Below are 26,718 nucleotides of genomic sequence, written 5' to 3' on the forward strand. Positions count from 1 at the left end.
TCCTGCAAGAAAGGAGAGACTGACAGACCAACACCGTGCTGCCAGGCTAGCCTTTGCTCACCAGTATGTCGGTTCCTGACATCTCAATTGCTCTAATCTTTACTCTGTTCCAACCAAGATTAATAAATCGCTCAAAATCTGAAGCTGCCTCCATATTCAACCTTCAGTACTAATAAGAACCACTACAATTCAATGTACAGTATCTGGGAACTGCAAACAAAACTGAAGCTGCAGAGTATATAACATTTTATTTTCTAGGATAACTTTTCTGTTGACTGTACAGTAGACGCGCTAATAATGGACTACGATCATCACACCAGCCCTCAGCCACAGCCTGTTACTTCCTCCCAAACTAGCCTCTTCAATAATCCAGGTACCCTTTCCTTTTACTACACCAATATTTACATCCCTATAAAAAAAAAAAAAAAAAACAAAAAAAAAAAAAAAAGCAAATATTTGCTACCCATTCTCAAAATGTATTATTCTAGTCATAACCAGCCACATAAAAAAGGTATATAAAATATAAAAACATGAGTGCTTAAAAAAAATAAAATAATAATAATAATAAAATAAACATTACCTGACCCTGTACACCTAACTGCTCAAGTGAGGTTAGGCATCATATCTACAAAAATTACAGAACTGCAAAACAGCTCAGAAGGGGTTCATGTAATGGTCCTGTGGTACTAGAAAAAACAATAAAAATAAAAATAAAAAAATAAAAAACCAGGTGGGAGAAATGCGACAGGTTGAGGCCAGATGCTTTAAACATATTTTCACTGAACTAAAAACAACTTATTTCTACCTGCACAGAATGCATTATCATGGTAGTATTCATTGTGACCATTAATGAAAAGATTTTAATTCATTAGTAGAAAATGTTAACGAATTATAATCCGTGGCTACTAAAAAAACTGCAAAATTCTCTGTTTAAGATAACCAAATAGTACACAAGATGCATGTTCTATTACGAATGAAAATGTTCTATTCATCATGATACAACAATGTAGCCTAAATAACAGTGGCAGCCAGTGATACAGAACTTTCTAGCTGCACAATAAAGTACAGTATTATTTACCAGTACTCACCACTTTTTGAGAAATAATTACAGTAATCATCATAAACACAAAGACCAGTTTTCTTGAGGTTACACATCATAGAGAGTACCTGTAAATGTATATACTGTCTTCATGCCTCACAAATGACAGTTGTGTTTGGCACATCCACAGCAAAAAAAAAAAAAAAAAAAAAAAAAAAAAAAAAATAAATGCTAGTCATTGCTGTTTGTAAATATCTTCAATATGAGATATACCACATGCTAAGAACACCACTATGAATGACGGGTTAATTCTTTTGCCTACATCAGCATATTTCTCAGAAGTCACACCTAGTATCACAAGCAGCCATACCAAACATAAGTTTTAACATAACTGTAAACTGTTTGCTAGTTGGCAGGTTTATGGGAAAAAATAAAACAAATTTTCATGAAGAATATGCCACTTGTGAATAAACTCTTAGAAAGAAGTGTGGGGTTCTGATCTAACTCCAGTACACCCCTAAGTGATACATAATGCAGTCACACTGGCAACCCATCTACAGTAAACATTATCTGCACAGATTTAACATCCTGGCAAATTGGAGCTACTGGAAGGACATATCTAAATGAATATACAGGAAATAAGGTGCAATGATGAACCTGTGCAAATAAGGGTTTACTCTACAGGTGATGCTGCTTCTCTCAAAAGGCCAAAATTCAGGGTAAGAGGTTCATAGTATCAGGAATATGATTAAATAGGAACATGGCTACACTACTACACAAAAATAATAATTACTGTTTATCCCTGACCTGTTGGTAGTCACTAGACCCTTTCCCTAATACCCATTCTGGGAAATGTACAGTAGCACCATAAATAATGAGTGTGGAAATGGTCTAGTGTCTGGCCTAAACTTACAATGCATATAAACCTGATAGGAATTAACCTTTTTAAATTGTAAAAAATATACACTGATTTTGAGCACAATCACCAACATCTACAGGAAAATGAGACCCTGGGCTCCAGGTACTTGTGACAGTCATCACCCACACTAATACATCCACAGATAAACATTTAAGTTCTACATCGGATGTTAGCATACAGCAATGGTCTTGGGCAGCATTCACTATTTCTTGTGCTTTTCAACTTCATTATGAAAGGTCTGCTAGTCTTTCACGTAGTAATGCACTTATATGAAAGTGTAATGAAAATAAAAGTGATAAAACATACTGTAATATACAAACCACCAAGCTACATCAGAACATCACTGGACAATGTAGCTTCACTTGAAGTGTACTGAACACTTTAGTTTAAACTCAAAACATACTTTGTTAATGGTATTTTAAAATAAGTTCACATTACATATATAACTGTGCAATGAAAATAATGTCCTGTACTTAGTTCTGGAAAAAAATATATATATAACTGTTAATGTACTAACATGGCTATAACAGCATAAATACTTGCAGATGGTATATCACAACAAGCATTACTTCAGAGTACACAAAGACTGTAGGACAAACATAAGGCACATATATACACGTTTCCTGGATATCTGAGCGATATGTATTTAAAGGCAGAGACAGGTATAGGTGATTGTTAAGAATCCATGCAAGGTTGACAAACTCTACTAGCAACACCTCACAATCATCCTCTACAGCTGCTCCAAGATAAGGAAGATGAACACCAATTTTGGAATGTTCTAAAAACTACACTAATCTTTAGTTACAATAAATGGGTTACATAAAATGACACTAAAAAAAAGTAACTGCATGGCTATACATTGTACTATACACATGTTCACATGCTACCACCAAAATTAGTCTTAATTCATAAACTGATTCACAAAATTAAATTTCCACTTGCTTGTAAACAGACTGGAAATGAATGATAACAATGGGTAGTGTTTAAAATGCTGACCAAATTAATGATACACTGTACTTCTCTAATGAGAAATCACAACCATGCCCAGTAATAAGACTGGCAAAGTAAACTCCACTGTGAGCATATAGTCTTTTACTAGCAAAAAAGGCAGAAAATGCTGTTCTGAAATCTTGGTCCTAATGAACACAAATTGACTTAAGCGATACAAATGTTAAATGTGCTTAAGTGGAGACCTTTTTTTGCTAATATATTTAAAACTGCAGATGGTGGAAAGATGAAAATTAATGAAATAATTTTATTACATCTGTATTATCTGCATGAACATAATTTTCTAAAATAGCCAGTATTAAACTATGCTCTCTGTTACAGACTGAGGTAGGTGCGAGTTGTGTCTATCGCGTCTTGAGGAGGGGGAGTGGCATTCTGCTTTTCCCACTGACTAAGGGCAGCATCAACCAGCATATACAGACACTTAAATTTGTCTGCATCATCCTCTGGTGGTGTTGGGGGTGGGGTGACCTGAGCTGGTGTATTGTAGGCATGGTGAGCATATTCTGTCTGTGGAACATAGTGTTCAGGTGTGGAAGGTGGGTACATTGGGGAGTCATTTGGAGTGTATGCTGGTGAATTAGTATCTGTGTAAATTGGGGAGTTTGTTGTGGCAGTCACTTCAGCCACGAAATTGGGTGCAGTGTTAGTGACAGGTGCAGGAGCAGCTGGAGTTGAGTTTGTCGTAAATGATGTGTGATCAGCTTCTGAGCCACATCCACAAGGGCACACAGCTTCATAATGAGGCTTTCCTGATACCCTCTGTTGCTCAGCCACCCAAGAAGCAACTCGTGATTCCATGGAAAAATCATAATCATGATCGGGAAGATCTGCAGACTCCCAACGAGGGCGAGCACGCGCATAATCATTTTGAGCTGGACGGGAGTACTCCTCAGCATCTATTCGATCTCGTGGGTTCACACCTTTCAATTTCTTGGCTCGTCGAGTGATGGTGTATTTTTCTGGGTCATTTCCTTCTCGCCGAATAATTTCTGGCAGGATTCTCCTTCGTGCATTGATGAACCAGTTGCACACCTGAAAGATCATGGGACTTATTATTTGTTGTTACTTTTTTACACCACATACATTTTCATTATCACCATCCTAACTTTACTTTCTATTAATAAATGTGTGGGCAGTATCCAGAAATATGAGTATGAATATAAAAGCATAAATTAAGAAAAACAGTTCCCACTTATTGGGCCACACAATACTTTTTCCTCATCATTCAAGCTTTTGAAAATCCCTAACCCACCTGAGGAAAACCACACACAATTTACTTTTATTTCATTAAAATGAGAATGTACCTATTTAGTCTGCTTTGTCAACATACTTTTTCTCACTATGTTTAGCCATCTTGTCTTTTTGGTTTCCAATGTTCCACCAACTCACTCACACAACCAGTTCCCTCTTTCCACCACTCTATCCATATTCATTCTCTCTTACATGACACAGACTTTCTGCTGGTTAACAGAATTCCTCACTCTAAGTCTTTCACAACTGCCTATCTTTCTGATCCTCTCTAATCCATTCTACTCATGAAAATTCTTGAACCCGTTCAGTATGATGATATCTTTTAGCAATATATTTTATTCTTGCAACCTTCCGCTAATTCATTTGATTTGTAAGAGATTTTCTGAACATTAGGCATTACATGTAGCATTCATTAACCTTTTCACTTAACAAGTCTTTTTCTGACTGGCAAGAGATCATCTTAAAGGGTTAACAGGCCCATTTACATTGCTCTGAACCCAGACTTTAACTTATGCCATACCAAAGCATCACACACACGTTAACGTAAGTACACTAACAAACTTTCAAGCACTCCCTCCGCAATATGTTTTCAGTCATCAATTTCCTGCCAAGGCCACTTTTCTTTCTTGAGTGACTCTACTTTCCACTTAATTCACCCCATTTACTGTGCCCTCTTATACCACAGCAGTAAGGTAGCTAATTAAAATATTCCACCAGTTCAATTCCTCTCATTCACCAGCACATACTGATAATATTGCACATCACCCCTCTCACCAGCTCTACTTTACTCAGCTCCCATATAACAGTACAGCGACCCTGTAAGCATTCAAGGTGTAACCATTTATTGAGGAGAGAGAGAGAGAGAGAGAGAGAGAGAGCAATTATATCCAACTCATTTCTTCTCTCTCCCATACACACACACAAATTACTGTTTAAAAAGGCTCCAACATGCTTACATGCATCAACTTTGGTCACCTAATGGCAACCCACCTCGCTGTTTGATCTTACATGCATCACCTTTGGTCACCTAATGGCAATCCACCTTGCTGCTTGATCTCTGGCAACCTCCCTATTCAGTCTCTTATCCCAGAGGTCACACTTGTGACCTCATCCTAGGTCTTTTTCGGTCTCTCTCTCTCTCTCTTTTGCAACCCTACCCCCAGCGTGCACACTTCTCACTTTACACATGCAAATTCTCATCCTCTGTCCTCTCCACGTGCCCAAACTGTCTCAACCTGCCCCTTCCCATCACAGCACCAGTACACTTCAGCCCCATCCTTCCTCTCTACTCTTCAGTCGAAGACCTCCCCCCACCCCCCCTAGGCCTCACATTCAGGGATGCATTACATATTCATCTAGTCAATGTCATTTCTGTATGTTTGATTAACCTCTTCTTTTACTGCCCAGGTCTCATTACATCATTACACTCCTAACACAGGCTACATATAAAGATCCCGTAGCACAGAGGGGGAGCCTTCTCAATGTTTGAAGAGGAAACAGCTCACCGAACTTCCTCCAACCACTCCTTACCCTAGCCAGACCCACCTCCAGCACATAACATGCTCCCCAAACAAGAAAACTCTTCCACATACTCAAGAGACTCGCCAGCAAGATCAATTCTTTCATGCCTGACAATCTCGACATGCTCTCCCCAATACACCGTGCACACAAAATCAGCATTAACTCAAGGTCTACCTCTAATACCACTACAGCTCTAATGCACCCATTTATCACAAGTAGCTACTACTCAAAATTGTGTGTGTGAGTGTACAGTATATATATATATATATATATATATATTCATCATCTAACCCTGTGATGCCCCATGAGGAGTGTAGGGACCTGGTGCTAGGCAAATTAGTCCCGACATTTAAGGTGAGAGTGACCAGTCCCACTCAACCCTGAGTGGCATGACGTGAACAATAAACCTCAACCACCTCTCCAATAGAAACCTGCACAGGCTCAATCTGATTGGAGCGCCTTAACCCGTTAACTGCTCTATACAGCCTGGGCTGTTCCGGGTGCCTTTTTTTTTTTTTTTTTTTTTTTTTTTTTTTTTTTTTAAGTGTTCGACTCCGGGCATAGGCTTCACAGCTTGCTCCCAAGGCCCAGTAGTCCTCCTACATGTTATACACCTCTACATGTCACCACTTCAGCGCTAACACCCACCGTCCATACTGAATACATGCTAGGGTTGTCTTATACAGGACTGGTGTATTGGTATTAGCTGGGGTATTTTTACATGTCGGTGGGTCTTCTGGTAGATCGGTAAAGTCTGATTTAATGAAATTCAAATCCTTAAACACCTCCCTGCCCCAGCGGGGATTTGAACTTGGGGTCCGGTAGGGCTGCAGGGCACCTCTCTACCAATTGAGCCACCACCTCCCCCAATACAATACAGCCCTGGCTGCGCAGGTGAATTTCAAATATAGCGCCATGGTGACCAAGGCCAACCAATGCAAGTATGTTTGAGCCTTCAAAACTGAAACTGAAAACCATACATTCCAATAGGGAATCAGACACTTCGATGTTCATCCATGGCTTTACCAAGGTAAATATTGAGCTAATATTTCATTACTATATACTTTGGCATGGGTTCTCTCATTTCCTAAGACAAAATTTGGCCTTTGGGAAATTTCATTTTTACCCCTATGTCTGCGCACCACGGACACCTCCAAAAAACCGCCATGCGCAGTTAACGGGTTAATTCCCCACTAAACCACCACGTGCCATAATTTGGTTATATGGTTACCACCCAGTGTAGTAAATGGTTTCCTGGTGCATTGGAAACCACTTGGCTTGTCACTCAGTGTAGAGTCACCTGCTGACAGATAGGAAGAGGAAAGAATGAACTAAAGAAAGACAGAAGAGAAGGGAAGGGAAAAAGGAAGGAAGAGAGGAAAGGGCAGTCACCCATGAGCAGCACTACATCATATCCCTACAACTTCAATGAAAGTATAGCATGGACAAACAACTTGGCATTACTAAACTCCAAAGATGGGTGTGTGAAATGCACAGACATGGTAATAGTGTTGTGTATGTTTGAAGGATGGCTCCATGACCACTCCCACACTTGGCTTGGTTCATACCGTATTCTCCACATAATCTAATATAGTCAAAATCATTGTCATCACTTTTGTATATGTACTGCTGGAAAGTGTTAGGGCATACTGTATCCTGAGATGTTTTGGGGATGTGGAGAGACTGGAATAAGACACTGACTACTGTGGCCACCCCTTGTGTGATTAATGCATCTGGCTATAGACAGGCAGACAGATAGTAGGATAATCCTTATAAAACTAAAAACGCTGTACTGATAATTAGGGCCTGCGTTAGATTTTTGGGAGGATACACCACAGCAGGTATCATTTCTCCACTCTCTAGGAGCAAACACAGATTCTCTTCATGACTGCCAAAGGCCACAATGAAAGTGAATAAGAGAGGGATACCATGACTGGCTCATATCAAGTATTCAGAACTCTAGTATGCACTATCAATGGGCTCCCATTAAATAGTTGTGTAAAATTGTCCTTCAGGGTTAAACAATCATCCCAACCCCACTTTCAACTTCAGGGTTAAACGATTATCCCAACCCCAATTTCAACTTCAGGGTTAAACGATCATCCCAACCCTAATTTCAACCTAACTGTTAGCATGAGTATCCACAATGAAAGTAGAAAGTAGAAGAATGCCTAAAAGCAGGCAAATTATGGAACTGTTTTTTCAGTGAATTGGGCAACACAATAATTAACACACTAAGCCTTTGAAATTCTGCCTGACTCTCCCTCCGGGCTCTCTCTCTCACACACAAAGGCTTTTTTTATAATTTAGTACACATGAACATCACATAAACCTTTTGGGATATTTATTCAATTCTCCAAACTGAAACTGGAGAATGTACTTGTAACAAACTCTTTTCACCACCCATTCTATACTCCTTTTCTTTATATGACCATACCACTTAAGAAATCTCTTCTACCCATGTATCAACAGTCTTCTTTACACAACATTCTTCATAAATATCTATGATTATTAACCTATCCATTCTGCTCAAACAAAATACAACCCTTAATACTGTACTCCCATTTTCATCACTTACTCTTGGCTTTTCACACTTTGACAGCTGCCATCCTCATCCCTCTATTTTGCATCAATGCTTTCACAGAACCATAGCCTTTCTTACATACAGTACTGTAAGACACTCTACACTTCCTTCACTGATATAACTCTTTTATACTGCTGCACTGAGATACAGTAACTCATTCATATACTGTATTTAAGTCTCCATGCAACAGACCAGCACACGAAATCTTCACTCAACAACCACCATTTGGCTCCTATCTAGTCTACATACACTTTTAATCATCCTGCTCACAGATAGGCCTAGGCCTACACATAAAATTCTAAATCAGTCAGCTCCTACTAAATTTTTCAATAAATATTTGAGTGAAAACTTTCTCACTATCATAAAATTGAAAATATCAAAGTTCATTCATTTTTAAATTTTTTCTAACACTTTGTTTTAATAAGGAATTCATATCCAGTCTGTTGTATGGATACTACTCATTGCACTGCAATGTTCAAAGGACCTCACGCAAGATATAAGTTGCAATATTACTCAGGAAGTTGTATTAACTCAGCAGTGAATGTATGGGCAACTAAAATATCAGCTGACTGTGTAACAGTATCCCCAAAAGCATCTCACAGGAACTGAGGCCAACAGCTGAAAGATCAGGTTGCTCTTGCTGCACCACACTGGGTTTATAACATTTCACCTTGCATATAATGCTGTACTATGACTCTCCGGATCCACTATCAAACTGTTGATACCCAGATTTTTACAATGGAATCTGCCATCAGGGACGAGGTTAAAAACAGTCTCGCCACTGCCATGACCTAATTTCATATAATTTTCACCAAATTAAACCTCAGAATCTTCCATCTGAGATGAGTAAAAATAAATCATCCCACTGTTATTGATATCATTTTCACAAAAAATATCCTACAGTACAGTTTATCATCAACGAACTGAACACGATACTGTGCCATCATTGCATAGATCTGTCCGCCAACTGTACTATATTGGCTGGAGAACATAATTTTCACTAGCTGATGTTACAGCTCAAGACTCATCTTGACCTAAAAATGTTAAAGTCTTGTGAATTATTATACAGATCAATAAATGCACAAAAAATACAATAGAGGGAAAAAGGGAGGAAGAGTGGAGGGGGATGGACGAAATAAAGTATCGGTAAGCAAAGCAGCCAATGTGGGGCAATTCCTCAATATTTCTACAGGTGAAAGTAACAAGTACTACTCTTTTAACCTTTTTAATATGACTAAGATCTGCTATGCACGTACAAATCCCACTCTGCGGCAGTGACTTCAGAAGCACTGTACTAGTATTAAGAACCGCATTATTTACAAGTTAAAATTAAGCTGGAATATGGTAGCTTACCTGCAGTACAGAAAGATTAGCTGCCCGTGATAGCTGCAGTTTCTCTTCATCTGATGGATATGCATTATAGCGGTGATCATACAGCCATTTCTTCAGGATCTTGACTGATTCCTTTGGAAGGTTTCCTCTTCGCTTCCTGGCGGCAGCAGCTGCTGCTCTCAGGTATGAGTCATCTGCACCTGAAGATGGTTCATCTGTGCTGGAGGAAGATGACCGCTCACGACCTGTAAGAAAAAAAAAAAAATGCTATGATTATTCAGTGTTTTTGTATTTCTACACAGTTTTTAACAGCATACCGGTGCTGTGCTGTGACAAGGTAGAAGATAAAGCCTTATATTATAAGGCATCGGCCCTTTGGACTGCCATGTAACATCCAAGCACTAACCCAATACTCCAAATAATTCTGTTGCCATCAATTAATAACTACTGGTATCTATTAACTAATTTGTTCCTTACCGGTATGATTACATCGTTTATTTTATCGTTACTATGCTAGATCATTTTAATAAACTATATGGAAAAAATATTGAAGGAGTTAAAAATTTCCCCTTAATTCCCTCTAGTACAAGTACAATTTTCGTTATTTTCCTTTTCCCACAGTAGACTATATTAAAGCCAGCTTTTTAGTACATCGGTCACAGGAATATTAGCAGTTTGAACAGTGTAGTTTAGTACGGTACGCTACATCAGTCGCAAAATATATTGGCAGTTGGAAGTGATTACTGGCGGGCCTCACACAATAGGCCCGCTTCCACTCTGTTCCCTTCAGGTGGAAAAATCTACACAATAACAAGCAAACAATTACGCAAAGGAATATTAGCAGTTTGAAGAGAAAAAATTTAGTACATCAGTCACAGGGATATTAGCAGTTTAAAGGTTAAAAAGAAACACGCAGAGAAAAAGAAAATGCAGCTATCGGTAGTAGGTGGTGGCGACCATCATCCACTCACTTGATGTAGTGTTGCCTACTATCTTCCTTCTCATTTATCATTCTTTTTCTGCTTCTGCTCTCCTCTCTTCCTGTTTCTTCCATCTATCCTGTAACTTTTTACTACGGTGCTCTTCTTTCCCTGACAGGTAGCTTTACACTGTGACAAGGCTAATGGTTTCCTGTAAGCCAGGAAATCATTTACAACGCTGGGTAGTAACCATATAACCAATCCATACGTGTTCCGTAAGTGTCAACATGTGGGTTGGCGGAGAAATGGTGCCCATCCCCGTAAAAAAAAAAAAAAAAAAAAAAAAAAAAAAAAAAAAAAAAAATGGCAAACAGCACAGCGAATACCTCCGCCATGAACATCCACGCAATATTCACTGAAAAATTTACGAAAATGTCGAAAAACGCCCTATCTCGCAATGTTAAAGTGAAAGAAAGAAAAAAAAATCCTGGATCCGCACCAAAATTTAATGGAGTCTATTCTGGGCCAAGGTCCATTCTTTTACCAAGTTCCGTGGAAATCCGTCTGGTAGTTTTTGTGTAATCTTGCTCACAAACTAACCAACCAACAAACAAACGGACAGGAGTGAAAACATAACCTCCTTGGCGGAGGTAAAAAGACAAATTTAACGGCAACCCCTTAGGTCATAAGGGATTGTGGCGTCTAGCTACAGACAGACAAATCGGTGCTCATCTTGCACGAAACAGTTTGACACCTTATTGAAGATGGCTAACGCAAACCGATGCTGACAGACATGCCAAACAAGTATCGGTAAATCGATTCCAAAACCCTCCAATACGATACATACAGATATATTGTTGTTGTCGCCCTTTCCTGTCCAGGCTGCACCGCTACTGTTGCGACCGGCGTGAGTGTTTTGATGGGATCATCGCATATTGTTGATTTAAGCACAAGAACGGAGTGCGCCCACTTTTATTTTGCTTGGTGAAAGCTTGTGAAACCATCGCTACACTCAAACACGAAAACCTACAATACCCATTTTCACAATATACTGTTATTACCCCCTTACCAACCCCCCTCCCTACCAACCAACGTCTCATGCAACGCAAATCTTCATGGGGTGTGTGTCTCACCCTACCCCAACAATTTAGAAGGCCATCCTTTTTTTTTTTTTTTTTTTTTTTTTTTTTTGGTCGTCCCCCCCACTTTGACTTGCATCTTACCAGCCTACCTACAACACCCACCTTGGCAGCATAGCCTACCTTGTATAGGCCTACTTCCCCTCAGCATTCTCCCTCACTCACCCAGCCTAATGTGGTAAATATCTTAAAGATTGCCTTGCCAACTAGCCGACCTACAATGCCCATATTCAAAGGGTACACTTTGCCCCCCCCCCTCCCTTGTGCCCCACCACCAAACACCAACCCAGTCCATCCTGTCCCGCCCCACCCGCACCTGCAAATCTGTATTTATGAATATCTATCTATCTATTGCCAGACGCCATAATCCCGTAAGGGGTGGCCATTTGACTTTGAGTTATTTGTTTTACGGAGAGGGTCACTAACCCTTCACCAACCCACTTGCTGACACGTAGGGAGCACGTATGGTTTGGTTATATGGTTACCACCCAGCGTTGTAAATGGTTTCTTGGCTTACAGGAAACCATTTGGCTTGTCACTCAATGTAAAGCCATCTGTAAAGGAAAGAAAAGCAATAAGAAGTGACAGGAAAGATGGGAGAAATAGGAAGGGAGAAGGGAAAGCACAGAAAAAGAATGCTAAAGCCTAAGGAAGAAGTAGGCAGCACTACATCAAGTGAGTGTGAATATAATAATAATAATAATAATAATAATAATAATGATAATAACGATGGTGACAACTCCATAGTATAGGTCTATGCATAAGCCGCAACGATCTCCAGTACTTTGACTGGAACAGAATTTTCAGCCTAAAAGAATATGAAAGATCCGAACTGTCATAAAAAACAATAATTTTGGTCTATTCTTTTATTGGCATGTTAATACTAAAATCGATTTATATATATATATATATATATATATATATATATATATATATATATATATATATATTACCGATATCGAGCCTAAAGGTCTGATACTAACTGAAATAGTCCTGAACTGATCTACTAGGGTATGACCATGGCTGAAATGAACAAGAATGACGATAATGAATCTAAGCTGACCTGAATGGATTATAGGAATTCGAGTTTTATGACTACATGAAAACGTAACTATAGGCATACGGTAAGTCTTGTCGCCTTCTCAGCTTTTCTCCCCGTGTACTTAAAGTGTAGTGAAATAAATGGTCCTGAATGAACCTAACTTGGTATGATTTGTGCTGTGGGCTATCTGATGCGACGAACCTTAATGTGCCACATTTTACTCAATCGACCAAAACCAACCTCACTGGACCAAAAGTGGCCAAATTGGGCACAGACGTTAATTTCAACCTAATGATCTATTTTCAATTTCATTCTTCCTATCTACAGATAATTTTATTAACCCAAGGATCTGCAACAGCTAAGAGGTAAATTAAGGCTATCTAATTTACAGTTTGAAAAGTCTTATCATAAGCTGAATAAAATTGCAAGAACAAAATATAAAACGTCATCGGCCCGCAGTGGCTTAGCTGCTCGAACCGTATGTGAAAATTACTATGACCTACAGTACCATATCAGAATACAAGTGCACACTAAGTGATCTGATATGACCACTAATTAGATCATGCTGGAGAATCATGCCCATTCTGACTAGTTCTCATGAAGGTATACTGACGACGTTGGCACTTGTTCCTCCTTGCTACCGTCAAACACTTTTCATTCGCTTAACAAAGATTGCAAAAAATAAGTAAATAAATATATAATAATAATGATAATAATAATATATGGCGTCTGAAGAAAATCTCTCCAACGCAAGTAGCTGACATTTTATGTCAGTAATCAATGCCCTCTCCTTCACAGAGAAACACGCGAAAGACATTCATAAGTGATCTATATAGCTTGACGCCATAAGCTCGTGAAGGGTGGCCGTTCGTCTTTGAGTTATTATAGTTGTATGGGGAGAGGCACTAACCCTCCGCCAACCCACTTGCTGACACGGGAACACTACCGGTAATAGTTTGCTTATATGGTTATCACCCAGCGTTATACATGATTTCCTGGCTTACAGGGAACCATTTGACTTGTCACTCAATGTAAAGCACCTGAAATGGAAAGTCTAACAATAAAGAGTGATGGGAAATACGGGAGAAATAGGGAGAGGAGGACAGACACAGAAAAAGAATGATGAATCGTAACTTACAGCACTAGCACAAATTAAGGCAACTACGGGTACAGGCTTGGAACAAATGTATGAAGAATAGTCTAAGATATACAACTCGATTAAAAACTATGATAATTACTGTCCTTGGCTATACCCGTACTTCATCATTTTGAAAATTATACATGAAGCAATGATGTATCGGTACGGTTCTAATACAACCCATAAACTTTTTCAGTACGGTGACGATATTAGGTTTTCCCTTGCATCAGCCAAACTAGCCTTGGAGAAACCCCTTGGCAGTGAGATGGGGCGTGTCTCCCACTGACTTACCGCTATTCTACTTTACAGTAGCACGGTCAAAGACGGGGTCGTACCATAACTATAATCTGACAGTTGTCATGACGACAAAACTGATGTTCAATTCACTTTGTTAACGAGGATCACACGATAGCTAACAATCTTTTCTAAACTCCTGCAATGTTTTTGTTACAAACTACCTTAAAACTTACTGCAGTTACCGTATTAAAAAAAAAAATATAAAAAAAAAAAATAACTTCCCCCGCCGGTTGTAGCAGTTATATGAAGTATTTTTGGGACAGCGATATGAAATACACACCAGAAGTGCATGAAAAGGATACTGGCTATCGTTTGGGAAATGAAAAATAAGGAAAAACAATAATTTATGTAAGAGTACCGGTATATGGCAGAGTGTTGTCGGTGAACTTTCGCTCATGGCTGGACCTTCAACACATCAAACTGAGACAAATACATTTATGCAACATCACCACAATGAAATGCCACGTCTCAGTTCGATGCAAATGCAGCCTGTGTAGGTTACTGAGTAGGTCACTGTGATAACATCACTCCACATGGCTATCTTGTGGTAAACAAGTGTGGTCTGATAAAAGTTGTATTAGGCTAACTGATAAGATACGAACTTGTAAGGCGGCTCTTCACAGCATCTGGTAATCTTCACCCGTTCTTATATTTTCTGGCAGACGAAACGATGCAACTTGACGGTACAAAAAATAAAAAATAAAAATGCAACAACGCATTACGGTTGCCACCTTACAACGCCCATGCACAGTTTTCCCCATTTTACACTTGACAGTGTCCCTCTCCATGCAGGAATCATCCAATACCTTCTCAAGGACAACTAAACTGCGGTGTGCTGCCTCAATCTCGCAGACTCGCCCTGCTACCATAACCGGCGCCAGCACTACCTATCTACAGTAAACCCTGCCACTCGGTCTGGCAAAGCTTGTCTTCATTGATACCCGGTCATTTCCAAAGCCGCTTCTCTACCATCACTTCATTTTTCACGTTCAACTCGGTCGTGGACTCTCCATACGCCAACAATCTCCCCCCCCCCCAAAGTTTGCCATCCCAGTCAGTTTTTCCTAGTTATCCCAATCAACTCTTTCCTGTCATCCCAATAACGCCTCCCCATCATCCCAACCAGTCTTCCCCTACCTTCCCTGTCATTTCAAACATGCCTTCCTGTCATAACCATTCCTGCGACGTCTTCCACTGTCATCCATGCCACGCCTTCCCTTTCTATCCCACACATTCTTCCCCCGCCAACGCAACTATACTCTGTCTATCGCTTCAATGACGCTTTCCCTTGTCATCCCAACCACCCTTTCCTCAATTTCCGCACATACCTCCATCCTGTCTTTTCCAACTACGCCCCCCCCCCTCCCACCCAATCTTCTCAACCACACCTTCCCGTTTTTCCAGCCAAGGGTCCCCACCACTATCACAACCGGTTCCAGGTGCCACTTCATACATGTAATCCACTAGAGCTGCTGCTACATCCTAGACGCCCCTAAATATTTGATTTCACCAGACATTTCAACCCTAGTGTCTGATGTCATAATCCTTAACCTACACCGCATGTCTGCCACAACCTGTTCGCACCTACACTTAAATAGGGTATGTACAGGCCATAAAAAAATTTTCGGCACCCTTACGGTACGATACATTATGCCACACTACACGAGGCATTCTGAATCATCTCCTGAATTACGGTACGTCTTTGGTATCCTGGCCCTGTGTTGCTGGTTTGTTAATTATTTGTCAGTTAATTATGAAATTCAGTGGGAGAAGGAGAAAGGTACAGGGGTACCAACCACACCATGTATTCACGGCGTCTGTAACAGTGATCTTTGCGAAGGGTATTAGAGCAAGGGATGCCGAAAAATTTTTGAGAGGGTGTACCTGGGTTTGTAAATTGACAATTACGTGACGTAGTCTGCGGGAACGTTCGTTGTGTGCTCCCCTTGTCAGATATATTCTTTTCACTTTAACCTGTCTAAAACTGATAATTTAATCCAGAATGCCGAAAAGTAACACCTGATTAAGCCACGAATTGTCAAGCATATAGCGCCCCCTCCCCTCCAAAAAAGGACGATTATGTGACCCAAGTTAAGGCAGATGTTATATTACCGCATATTTTCTGGACCCTGAACTTGCATTATCTTCCTCAGCTTACACATACCATATTCCAGGTTCCAAAAACTTAACCAAAGTGGCATATATCAAACTACAGTTAAATGCAGCAGCTGCAGTCACGGATTAAAAAAAAAAAAAAAAAAAAAAAAATCACATCCGCAAATTAAAGATGGCTCCATCCAGGACGTCTTTCCCAATGAAAGAACTGGTCGACATCGATACATTTAGTGTCGCCTTGATAGTGAAATGGTAAATGATGCCGTTTATAACCCCCTCAGCTTATATATATATATATATATATATATATATATATATATATATATATATATATATATAATGAGTTACGCGAATCACGTCACCGTAGCGCAGGGTAGGCTACCAACAGCCATACTCGAAGCTATCACAAGGCATGACATTAATCCACGCATTTTTTTTTTTTTTTTTTTCCCCCAGTGTTACGCGTATGGCATGAGTCAAATAAACTGGAATTCTTACTGTCCGGTATAATGGGATCGCCACTAGAATCCTACGAGATGTGTACTGTAACGGCCCGGCTTGCACATTAACTGACATTGGCGGACAGCTCTACTATACACGTTCGAGCAATGAATGTGGGACTTTATACTTACCAGTGGTAGAGATGAACATTTCTTCATTAGACGAATTATCAGAGTAGTAGTGCATTGCGATGAGTTCGGTCACAAACTTCCAGTTCCCCGAGATCAATTGAGGCTTGCAATAACGTTACTTGCGTGTATGGATCCACAAGTGTAAGCCAGCTTTCGTATTTATCAATGATCTTATCTAATTATCTGAATTGTCAGGCCTCCCTACCTCAGCAGTTTAACTATTACCAAAGTTTTGTTTTCCGAAATTTTCATGTTCCCTTTAGTTTGGCTGTTGGGTTTTAGAAGTTGTATGAGTGAAGATAAAGTATACAAAAGCAATCTTACCCATAACTTAATTTAGAGAATGTTCGTAAATACGGCTCCGGGTGGCGGGTGCAGTACGGGCAAGTTTGACAGCACGTGGCGTTTGGCGTGGATGCTACCCAGTGCACATTCACTCAGCTGTCAAAACTACCTGTTGGGGCCTTTACCTTCTCTTCACATTTCAAAATTGGATAATCAACACTTCTGTTCGCTGACACCTACTGTATGCCAAAAATCACAATTCACTAGACCTCGTATGTCTCACCGTGAGGCACGAGAACCACGTGGTGCACTTACAAAGCGCGCCAACGCACCAGTAAAATATACAAGTTTCACTGACTTGGGACGCAGCTTGGATTCACCAAAAATCCCACACACGGCAAGACTCAAAACACTAAGTTCAAAACTGCATCTTTTTTCCAAGCTCTACAAGATTTGAGCGCGCGGAAGCTCAACTTCACCACCACACTCCGGCCACGTGACTGACGGTAGATACCCGCCCCGGTTCACACCAACCTTGAGACTGCGCGGGCCGCGGAGAGTCGAGGGGGCAGGCGGGAAGGGACAAGGAAGGGGAGGGGGGGGACTGCTCATCATGAGGCGCTGTTCTGGGAGACTGGAGGGGGAGGGACATATGGCCAGGGGTTACTGGTTTGGTGGGAGGGGGAAAGGAAGGATGACAGACCAGCCGTACCGCGTGCTCACCCTTACAGACTACGTTAAAATCATTCCACCAGGTAATGTGCATTTGACTGGAGTGACTTGGGAGTGTCATAAAGCCATCGTACTTGAACTAGCAAAAAATGAAACTGAGATATACTGGAACAATAGTTGGCTGGTAGCGCGTATCAAACATTTTACAAATACGACATAAGGAAAACACATTATGCTGCAATGGACCTAACTGCCTGACAAAGTGTGTCCTGCAGTATTTTTTTTTTCTTCCAAATCACTATTAACTGTCCTTCGTTTGCGAAAGGATACTACTTTAACGATTTCGATGCTGCTGTCGTACTCCGGTATTATTTTATTTACCGAACGCCAGAACATTTTACACGAAGGAAACTACTGTTGGGGTTCACATTAGGAGCAGACAAAATATACGTAAGGGTGGCGGTGTCATCGTATTACTACAGACGATCATCAGGCTGCTAGAAAGACAATTTTATCACACCAGGCTTGTATAAGAGGTGGCTGGAAGTGAGGGGCGGGTAGGCAGGCAGCCAGGTTAGCTTTGAGTTAGCCCACCACCACCCTACAACCATTCCCACGCGTTCTCCTCCCACAGCAGCAGCTTTTTCTTCAGTAATTAAAGCATTCCCTTGAGGTGAAACAATGCCATATTTTCAGCACACAAATATTTAACTTCTTCACTCAGGCGATGTACTTTTTTTTTTCCCTTACCACCAGGGCGTTCTCCATTGATAAGGCTATACCGCTAACTTCCATTGAGCAGTATGAATTAAAACGTCTTTATAGAAAAGAATAATAATAATAATAATAAACTGAAGGAGTAACTGCGGGAAACGTTCTATAAAAACGTTACTACTAATAATGGCACCCAGACAACGTTCTTACTGAGGGTTTATCGTCTCAATCAGGCCACTGCAGACTCGCTATTATCTTGTTTCTCTTGTCACTGCTGTCAAAACGAATATAACGCTTACAAACTGAAGTACTCTATGGTTATTTGATAATTCTCCATGAGTCTTATCTCAAGCTGGTAAACTGGTATTCATTCCGACGGTTCTTTGCTCTCCAAGGCAGTAGCTCTTGACACCCCTCCGGAGGCTGGGTAACTTGAAGCCGTGTTCTAGAGTACTTAGGAGGGTTTTTATTGTCTTCCTCCGTTTATCTATATCTCTCAATCTATCTACGTCGTATTAATAATCCCTTTTGCTATTCATGAAATCATAAGAACATAAGAAGAGAGGATAACTGCAGTAGGCCGGTTGGCCCATGCTAGGCAGCTCCTAGAAGAGTAACTGAACTACTAGAATGAGATAAGGATAGCAAAGAAGAAGGCTCTCCCCCGCCCTCCAAACCCTCCAGCCGAAGCCGGCAGGAAAAAGTCAGAAAGAACACCACGCCGTATAGAAAAACTGGCGTGGACATTTTACAGGAAATGTGTGGGTATCTAAGCGACATTAAGAACATACATGAAAGGAGCAGGACGTAGTACGCAAAATAGTTATGGAAACGAGGCTACAAACCTGACACGAATACAGAGCCAGGTTCTTGCTGGATTAGGAGGCTTCACGGCCTCTCTTCCATTGCGGTTTGGTTTACAGAACAGCCAAATTGTCTGTGGTATGCTACGTATACATTTCATAATGTCAACATACTCTATACCAGTAACATACGGGAGTATAATAAGGCGTAAACACCCAATAAATCGCTGAGGTAAGGGTGTTAAAAAAAGAAAATAGAGTATATGCTCCTTCGAGCAGTATTTTCGATGGGACTTACTTGCACCTTTAAACATTTCTGCATAGGACGCGTTAATATTGTTACTTTATGTGAACAAAGTATATCAATAATTTTAAGGTATGCACTGACATACGAGTATGTTGGTCTAGTATATATATATATATATATATATATATATATATATATATATATATATATATATATATATATAAAAGCTGGAAACGTTCCCCGAGAATGTGGTCCTTAGGGAGGGATTCACATTTACAATCCATTCACTGTCAAGGCTAGAATTTGTTAGTGGCGGGAGAACAAATGACAGGAAGATTCCACTCTCTGCTTCCCTTGTCCTTCCTATAAAAGCATTTTTTTTTTTTTTCAGTCATAACTGTGAATTCGGGTTTTGGTCCTCGGATGGTATTCTCGATGGCTGCACCATTTATCGTAATTTATCTTGAATATAATCCCATTATTGTTTTTATTTTATTTAGATTTTTAATACCAACATATATTACACAAGTAACAAGTACTGTAATAACTTGTCATAAGCAGAAAGAAACGGAAGAAATGCTAGGGAGCCTTCTCAACCAACAAGATTAAAGTAAAAAAAAAAAAATGTAATTAACAACCAAGGACCAAAATTATGAAAAATCATTAACAAAGACTCGCTGACTGGCTATGCTCCTACATGAATACGGCCTTCGTGTCACCTTAACCGCCCTAGTCCTTCCCGCCACTGCCAGACGTACGATACTCCGCCCGTCGCTTCGCCCTCTCGGAGCCACTGGGCGGCCTTGGCGGGAGGGGATGGAGCAAAACCCGCGCGTCGGCTCATTCACGCTCATTTTATCGCAAACTTCCGTGTGCCCTGAAGTCTTTCGAGTATATGAAGGACAATCTTCTCGTCAGGTTAACAGCCTTTCTTACACCTCATCCCATCTGTTTTGCTCATTACACCGTACTTTTGTATGTTATTTATTCGTAATATCGATAGAGCTTGTTTCAGCGACACAACTATTAACGTGAAGCAGACGGAAATTAACTAATAATGGATAAGTACTCCAAGCCCCTTTGACAAAAATACTATGGCGTGTATCCCATATTATAGTGTAGTTAGCAACGGCAGATAAAGGTCACAACTGTTCAATTTATCATATGCTCCAGAAATTACCGTCAGCAATGCAGGGCTGGTCTACACCCCAGCCGTGTACGAGAAGGCCATTTGCATGTTTTCCGTCCAGTGATTTTTTTGTCCCCTCTATCTCCTGAGACTTCACTCACCATAAAACCCATTTCTGCAGCTGGAGGGGTTAACAGTAGCCCACATAAATCCGTTCACAATAAGAGGTGCGCCAATGTTGAATAAAATCGTCTAATTGAAAATAACAAACGATGTCATCGTGTTGATGTTTAATGTCAAAAAGTGTGATGCTGGCTAGTATAAAAGCCTGAGAGAAGAAGCGATGGAGATTTGTTTACTGTACAGTGGCAAAAGATCTTCATAAATACAACCCCAGAGCAGGCCACATATTTCCGTTTCGTCTCGCCTCTCACCACACTTCCGATCCCTGCGCCTCGCCACAAAATTAATTGCGAACAACCATACATTCCGGATACTGGGAGGTTTCCGGAATTCGTGATATCATTATATTTTAAATTCAGTTACCCATCGTTTAACGCAATGGTATGCTGGTAATAATAATGAGCTGGTGGTTCTGACATCGCATGTTTGTAGTCAATAGGCTGCATGCACACTGCGATGGATTCAGTTTTTTTCTGTGTGTCCCGGATCCCTCATAATAAAAATAATAATAATAATAATGCTTTTGTCAAAACACTTCAGGATACCAAGAGGCTCCTCAATCTCAAGAAACGCGATGGTCGATAAAATCAGTACCCAAGATGGTGGCCTGTGAGTGTTAGGAGGTGCGCAGTATCCATCCGTTGCTGGCTCACCATGACAACATGGCTGCTGAACCTTAAGGAACGGGCTGACTGGTCTACGTCCAGTCGGCACACACACACACACACACATTTAGTGAAATTAGTTATGTCATGCTGTTTAGCTGTACTGGATCAAGATTAATGAAGTAACGCGATGATTGTTCCAATGACTATAATGTGTTTTTGCACGAAGCCGAAGTGTGGGATGTTCGAGGTGGTGCGTGTAGTGTGCAGTGGCTGCCTTGCCGCCACATGGCTGGGGCAGGTTGGTGGGAAGGCGCCCTGCAACCCTCACTCTTGTCTCCATCACCTCCCTCTCTACGCCGCGCCGGCTAGCCTGTCTGCCCGTCGTGGTTATTGCGTAACGCTTATCTACGCACACTACAATACCCCACTTAAAATACTCCACTATGCTCTTTTGGAGGTGCAGCAGGCGTCCGTGAACTACGAGTGATTAGTTTCTGTGACTGAGGACTGGTAAACCTCAAAATGTTAAAACTTCTGCAGTGTAACCTAACTGAACATGGGGATGAGGGGAGAGGGCTTGTTGTGTTTAATTATCTCGCAACATCTTTTCCTTAGAAACTTATTCTGCATTATTAGACATGACTATTCTCCTGTAAACTTTTGATGTAAAAAATGTCGACACATACGATATAAGTAGTTTACGAGAAAATAATGTATAAGATGTAAAATACACCGCCGAAGATATACTACAAAACCTAGGCCTGAACCTACTGCCAGCCACACTCCTCAACAAACCTGAAACAATGCAAGGCCAACCTAGTGCGACTAGTCACTGGTTATGGTTCTCCCTGTTGTTTGTTGCAGGATCTTTTAAATATACCGTACTATACTATGATACTGCTTCTCCAAGACATATATATATATATATATATATATATATATATATATATATATATATATATATATATATATATATATAATGCCACACTACCAATGTATTCGTATTGCACCACCCGTGCCGTACTGCACATTTGTCTTACCCTCCGCTTACCCTACAGTACACTACTGCCTACTATCGCTGTCTTCTGTTTCACTCTCTGTCTTGTATCTGCCATATCTTCCTCTCACTTTCACTCAGAGAGGCAACACACCACTTTCCTCCATCGCTTGACAAGGCTCATAGGACCCCAGAACATTCCGAAATGTCATGTGGATGTAAGGTTTGACCAACATTCTTGTAGTGAGGTCTGGCTAGCGTTGCTGTACCCTACACTGTCATTCAGAGATCCTGTTGACATTATGTACCAAAATATTCGCGCCGTGTGACAACAATGGAAGAGTAAACAATGGCAGAAGATGGAAGGAGCAGGCAGTGGGCAAGGAAGACGAGACAATAAGGCTAGCACAGCACACAATACCGCCATTATGCACCATCACACACACTATCTCCACACACCACGCATACTACACAAACAACTGATGCACTTATGTTCCTGGTAGTTATTGAGAATAGTAAGAATATTTTATCAATATAAGGTATACACAGATAAGAACACGACTGCGGAGGTCAAGAATTCTCCCACATAGCCTTGAGAACGGTGGAGTGGGAAGGTTGCATGAGGAAGATACACTGCTTAACACGCAAACCTCTCCCGCCACATATCCTAACAGACCCATAAAACGGTATTTAACTCTCATGACCAACAACGCCTAACCATATGACCCCAATGACAAAGCAACCCAAAAGACTCGTAATCATGATAATACAGAGAACAGAACTGAGAGTGCAGCCAATAAGACGGCAATCCGTGAGGGAGTGGCAGAAGGCTCTCTCGCTATTGGTCAGTGGGTATTTAATCTTGACAGATGAGTCAGCAAGTTGCATTGTGTAAGTACGACGAAAACTGTTCGCACACACATGACGTTAGATTCAGAGATGTACCACTGCCATCTGGAAAATGCTATATACCATAACTAGAACATCGAAATATTAATAATACATGTATAAACGGTACACACACACACACACACACACACATATATATATATATATATATATATATATATATATATATATATATATATAAAGCCTGGAAAGCGAAATTTGTTGTTATAACTTTATCAGCACAAGGAACACTACATCACTGACAAAACTGAAGAGCACGTACGCTTTTTTCTTTCGTTACAACTTCATCTGTACTGACGGTAATCAAACAGCTTCAGAATGAACTGACACAACCAAGAAACCGTACTTCTATTGTTATACTGCAACTTCAGTATTAAGGCAAAATGATATTCTAACAACTGTACAGAATTTTTAAATCCTGGTAAGCGTATTTCTATCTATATCTATCTGCATATATATATATATATATATATATATATATATATATATATATATATATATAGATAGATAGATATGTGTGTGTTACATACCGTATTTTATACAAGTGTGTATGTATGTATTACATATTACCGCATGTATATGTGTATGTATGTATGTACACACACACACACACACTGTAATATGCTACACCAACATCCCGCAATAACTCTGTGACTCCCTAAGTTTTAGATACGGAAGCATCTCCAGAATCGACTGGGTGAGTCAGTCAGTCAGTCAAACCCTAAGGATTTTCACTCTCAAGGTGCTTCACTCCAGCACAGCCCCGTAGGATACTTCACTTTAGCAAAGACTATTACGATCCCACACACTGCTGAAAGTCGTGTTCTGTGGGAAAACTGGAATAAATTGTCTATCATAATGACCTTCGCGCAGTCGATAGAAGAAAATCTAAGCTATCTTCCCATATAAACCTCCCCTCTCCCTACAGTTTTCCCATGCAGACTCAAAAACATCAACTTTATCTCAAGTGACATTCTTTGTCCTTTCACCAGATTATTTTTTTGTGCTTAAGAAACACTTTTCGAGCTGGAGGAGTTAGATATAGCCTTCAATAACACTCACCATTAGGGGGCTCTCTGAAGATGAACAAAATCGTCTGGAAACATGAAGAATGAAAAACAAATGTACGTCCTTCGGTCCACGGGGCTAACATGCCAAACACAGAAATAGACTGGCGAGGAAGAAGTGCTGAGGACTGGGGAGCCTCATTAACCCCTTCACTCAACTGGCTTTTTTTACAGAATGCAGCTATTTTTTTTTTACTGGTGAAATTTTACAACCTACTAGGATTATATACACCCTTCTTAAATTTCTTCATAACTAGAACCCTTCATTAGGCTGACCAAGAGAGAGAGAGAAATATGTACGGCATAACAGTAGGGGCGTCTCAAACTATTAACCAAAACTTTAGGCGGAACCAACAATCACGAAAACTGCATGGTTACTTTGTTCTATTATTACCTACACAGCAACAGGTTGAAATGCCATGTGTTAAATTATGCAACCCAGAGTAATATAACTGTCATCACTCTTCTTGCGCCATGGGACTGCTTTCTTACACTAACGATGTAAGCTGATGAGCTGTTCTACTTAGCTATTTTGTAATAACCCCAGCACTGACTGTCACATGTAAAGATGCTTCAAGTAACACCGCTAGGTTATGACTTTGTCAACCTACACAAATATAACAGTAATAATAAAAAAAAACGAACAGTAATACTGGGATGATCATGAAAATAATAATAATAAAGTCGAAGGAGAAAGGAAAAAAAATGCACCGTGGCAAGGGGAAAAAATTATTGGTTCATCACACAAGTAAAATAAAAATAAACACTTCCTGAACCAAAAACGACATATTTTGCGGTGAGGCTGAGTCGTGCTGCCGTTGGTATGAGGGACCGAGGTGTAGGAAAAGATTTGAATGAGCCAAGGTGAATCAGACGAGAGGGATGCGTGGCCGTATTTATAAACTCTCCTAAGCTTAAGCTGGGTATTACGACTATATAAATGTTTTCACTCGTACATCAACCAAATACTTCATGCTCTAATTAGAATAAGTATAGTGACAAAAAAATAAAGCAATAAATAATACGGTAATGGTTAACTAATGGTGACTTGTTAATCGAAAATGACAAGGAATGGCTAGGATCCTTTATAAATAGGATTCTTGGCCCTGTTCGCTGGCTGGCACCTCACCAGCAGCGCCAGAGGTCACACACACCCAGCAAAAATAAACACATCTTCACATAATTACTTGTTGATCGCCTTTCTTCCTTCCGATGATGTCTGTCTGTCCTCACGTCGATTTCTAAGGCGCTTTGGGAATTTGCATATTTTCCCCAGTTATGTTTTCCGCATATTTCATCACTATAATCTACTTGTACAGATATGTCAGTTATACAGTCTGACGATATTAATAAAAGAACGATACGAAAGGATGGTAAGATGTGGCAGATAAAATAAAACGCTAACGATGTGGTGCAACGAAACCTCCAATGCCACCCAGTATACAAACTCTGGAGGTACAGTTGTAGTAAAAAAAATACAGCTTCCTTCTTCTAGTCCGAAAAGTCTGAAACACTTACATAATATTCAGAAAGGTCTGCGAGGTTCCAAAAATCGAATCAGTGGCTTTCGAAACTCACTGCCCCTAGATTCACCGTAAGGAGATGTATCGATATCTATGTCTGCATCTATAAGATACTTTACCGCGCGCGCACACACGCACACACAAAACCGGTGCTCAGCTTCATAGTCAGTGCCCCATCCCGTTTTCATTACATTTACAAATTTTATAAGACTTTCCATAATGCATCAAAGTTTCTGCCGATTGTATGTCCTAAAAAGCACCTGCCATTTATACGTGCTACACAGACGCTCATAATTAAACCCATATTCTATTTCCAGTGTAATTAAGTGATGATCTCAAATTCTTTTGGTCACGATAGTAATTTAGAGTGCACTAGACACTTTTTTGCCAGTAATATCTCGGAAACAAAGCTATATTTCCCTGCCACATCATCCTCTCACCCCCCCTTCCATTTCACCCCCACCCCTGCCACAACACCCCTCACTCCCCCCCTTCCTGAACATCTCCCCCCTCATACACACACCATTTACCATCCCGTTCACCCCTTTCCCTCACGCCTTTCTGTCTTAAGTATCCTTTCACCTTCGTTGCTAACCCCTCTCAACTACCACTATATCTTCTTTCCTCTCACTTCAACTACT

General features: G+C 40.4%; 1 protein-coding gene across 2 annotated transcripts in view; it reads right to left on the reverse strand.

The window, feature by feature from the left end:
• Positions 1-237: 237 nt before the first annotated feature.
• The window catches only part of LOC145392882 (uncharacterized), a 35,663-nt gene continuing 9,182 nt past the window's right edge, over positions 238-26,718 (reverse strand). The window contains exons 1-3 of one of the 2 annotated variants that reach the window (XM_080267168.1): positions 16,941-16,994; positions 9,679-9,902; positions 238-4,001 (exon numbers count right to left, since the gene is read on the reverse strand). In XM_080267168.1, the coding sequence (XP_080123294.1) occupies positions 3,282-4,001; positions 9,679-9,902; positions 16,941-16,959 (963 nt within the window). In that variant the 5' untranslated portion in view covers positions 16,960-16,994 and the 3' untranslated portion in view covers positions 238-3,281. Of the gene's footprint in view, positions 4,002-9,678; positions 9,903-16,940; positions 16,995-26,718 lie in introns of those variants that run through there. The other variant, XM_080267167.1, reaches the window with a different exon arrangement.

The sequence above is a fragment of the Coenobita brevimanus genome, chromosome 23, assembly GCF_032717465.1.
Source record: "Coenobita brevimanus isolate Jiangsu-jjx chromosome 23, ASM3271746v2, whole genome shotgun sequence".
Taxonomy (NCBI): Eukaryota; Metazoa; Arthropoda; class Malacostraca; order Decapoda; family Coenobitidae; genus Coenobita; species Coenobita brevimanus.